The sequence below is a fragment of the Lethenteron reissneri genome, chromosome 44 (assembly GCF_015708825.2).
Source record: "Lethenteron reissneri isolate LAM-NWPU_2019-01 chromosome 44, ASM1570882v1, whole genome shotgun sequence".
In the NCBI taxonomy this organism is placed as follows: domain Eukaryota; kingdom Metazoa; phylum Chordata; class Hyperoartia; order Petromyzontiformes; family Petromyzontidae; genus Lethenteron; species Lethenteron reissneri.
Genome location: NC_083822.1, coordinates 12,810,000 through 12,812,166, shown reverse-complemented (window position 1 = coordinate 12,812,166; position 2,167 = coordinate 12,810,000). Strand labels below are relative to the sequence as shown.

General features: G+C 46.8%; 1 protein-coding gene across 2 annotated transcripts in view; it reads right to left on the bottom strand.

The window, feature by feature from the left end:
* Window positions 1-69: 69 nt before the first annotated feature.
* Window positions 70-2,167, bottom strand: part of LOC133353433 (inactive rhomboid protein 1-like) — a 45,267-nt gene continuing 43,169 nt past the window's right edge. For both annotated transcript variants that reach the window (XM_061569695.1, XM_061569696.1), the window contains one exon: window positions 70-1,937. In XM_061569695.1, the coding sequence (XP_061425679.1) occupies window positions 1,512-1,937 (426 nt within the window). In that variant the 3' untranslated portion in view covers window positions 70-1,511. The remainder of the gene's footprint in view (window positions 1,938-2,167) is intronic.

Below are 2,167 nucleotides of genomic sequence, written 5' to 3'. Positions count from 1 at the left end.
AACATCAGACTTGCTGTGTAAATTATGAACACCAAAATCGCAACACCATCGGGATTTCTTGCAATACAGCATTTTAATGATTGTAACATAAATAAATAAGCAATGCATTTAAAAAAAATCGATTGCATTTCAACACTGCTGCTTATCTCCCTTGGTATGTGCCATTTTACGTAGTTAAAACACTACAGTTTCAAAGGTAATCTTACAAAAATTCCACGTGTAAAATAGTGGCAGATAAAATTAAATAAGGCTGTGGTGTAGGGGCTTCTCAATTGGTCCCTAAAATGTGAGTTTTGCAGCAAGGCACTATAAAGCTAAAGGTTTGCACACAAACATTACATCGTCATTTGGAATTCAATTCCATTTACAGCATTAAAAAACAATTGCTCGGAAACATAAAACCCAACCATTCGGGATGTGCAGGTTTGCCCATACGCTGTGACCGCAAGCGATTTTTATATTTTCCACCGGCACAAATGGTCAAACAAAAGCCCTTGTAGGTTTTTGTCGCAGTTGTGCTGTTGCAGCTCTCCCCAACGGGTTTTGCCAAGGGTTGGAGTTTGCGGTTTCCCCACGATGGGGCAGTAGTTCCTGAAGACACTCCTCCCCTGGACACGGAGCAGAACGTCGGACATGCCGAAGGCAATGTGGCAGCAACCCAAAACCGCGCACACTGAGGGTTGATCTGCCGAATGTGCTTGTGCTTCACGACGACCTACTGTGCAACCAGCAGGTGACAGTTTTGGATTTCTTTGGTCTTGGTTAAGCCAAATATTGTGTGCAGTAAATACTCCATTACGGTCTGAAATGCTGAAGGACTCAAGAAACGAAACGCCAACCATTTACTTGTATCCATGCTGCTGGGGCCACTTGCGGCAAGGCATGTACTTATCCATCCTAAGTTACTGGCCCAGGTGTGATTGGTGCATTCCTGATAGCTTGCATTTGGTAGAATCCTCATCTTTTAATCTGTAATAACATCCATTGATCCATGACATTGTGACCTTTGCCCCAAAGCGGTTAATGATTCTGCCTTGGTACGAGTTTCATTTGGTTTGCAACGTCAATGGTGGGAGGGGGGAGGGGCTTCAACTGTCTTGCACATCAAGTGAAGTGCTGGAATTGGATGACCAACAACTTGGGTGCATTCGGTCGTGCTAAAAAATAATGCAGTCCTATAACAAGAGTTTGGGTTTGTTTTTGGAAAGGCAGTCTTGACAGCGAAGCAGAAGGGTGGTATTTTTGAGATCGATTGCAATCTGGCAAAATCCATCTTTTTGGCACGGTTCTAAGGCTGCAAATAAACTCTTCGACTAAATAACACTTGTGGTGTTATTGATGGAACGGTTTCACGTTCGTGTGTTTTGAACAGAAGCAGCACCAGCTTTAGGCATTGATAAATGCTATCCAAAGCCCTTCGTGTGATTTATAAAAACTTTTTTTTGGTTCAGCTAAAGTCATTTCGTTCATTTAAATGCTTTTTTAAAGAATGTGCAAATGAGTGAAACATTTCACACCCCGTGAAGGTTTGGATCCAGGTCGTATTTTTCACAGAATTCTTCCGTGAAGGGAATGCAGGTGAGGTATTCGCACCAGGAACAGGTGATGGGGTAGACGTAGAACCACACCACCAGGGCAGCCGACAGGCCCACAAACACCAGCGACGACGCCATGATCTGGAGACGCTTGCGGCACTTGTCCAGCCGCCCAAACGTCACGTAGGGCAGGAAGGCGAAGGACAGCATGAGCCCGCTGAGGAAGCCGAAGAAGTGTGCAAAGTTGTCGACCCAGGGCAGCATGCCGAATGCGAAGAGGAACAGGACGATGCCCAGGAGCTTGGCGAGCGCCCGCCACGGCCGAGTCAGCACCTGCCAGCTCTGCAGCAGCTCCACGAAGAGGCATGCCAGGATTCCGAACTGCGAGCCAGCTGGTCCCACCTGCAAGAAGAGGTCTGGTGGGTGGAGACGTGTTCTATGTACAGACCACCCCCCTTCCTCCTAAACTTGCTGGACACTGCTGCCCCCATGGTACAAGGGTCGGCAAGCACGGTGCTTTCTATCGTGGGGTCAATGGTTCAATTTGATCTGGAGCAGCAGGTAAAACAATGCCACGTTTTATGAAATCGTGTGCCCATCGCTCCCCCTCTGTACACGCAGCCGTATTTACA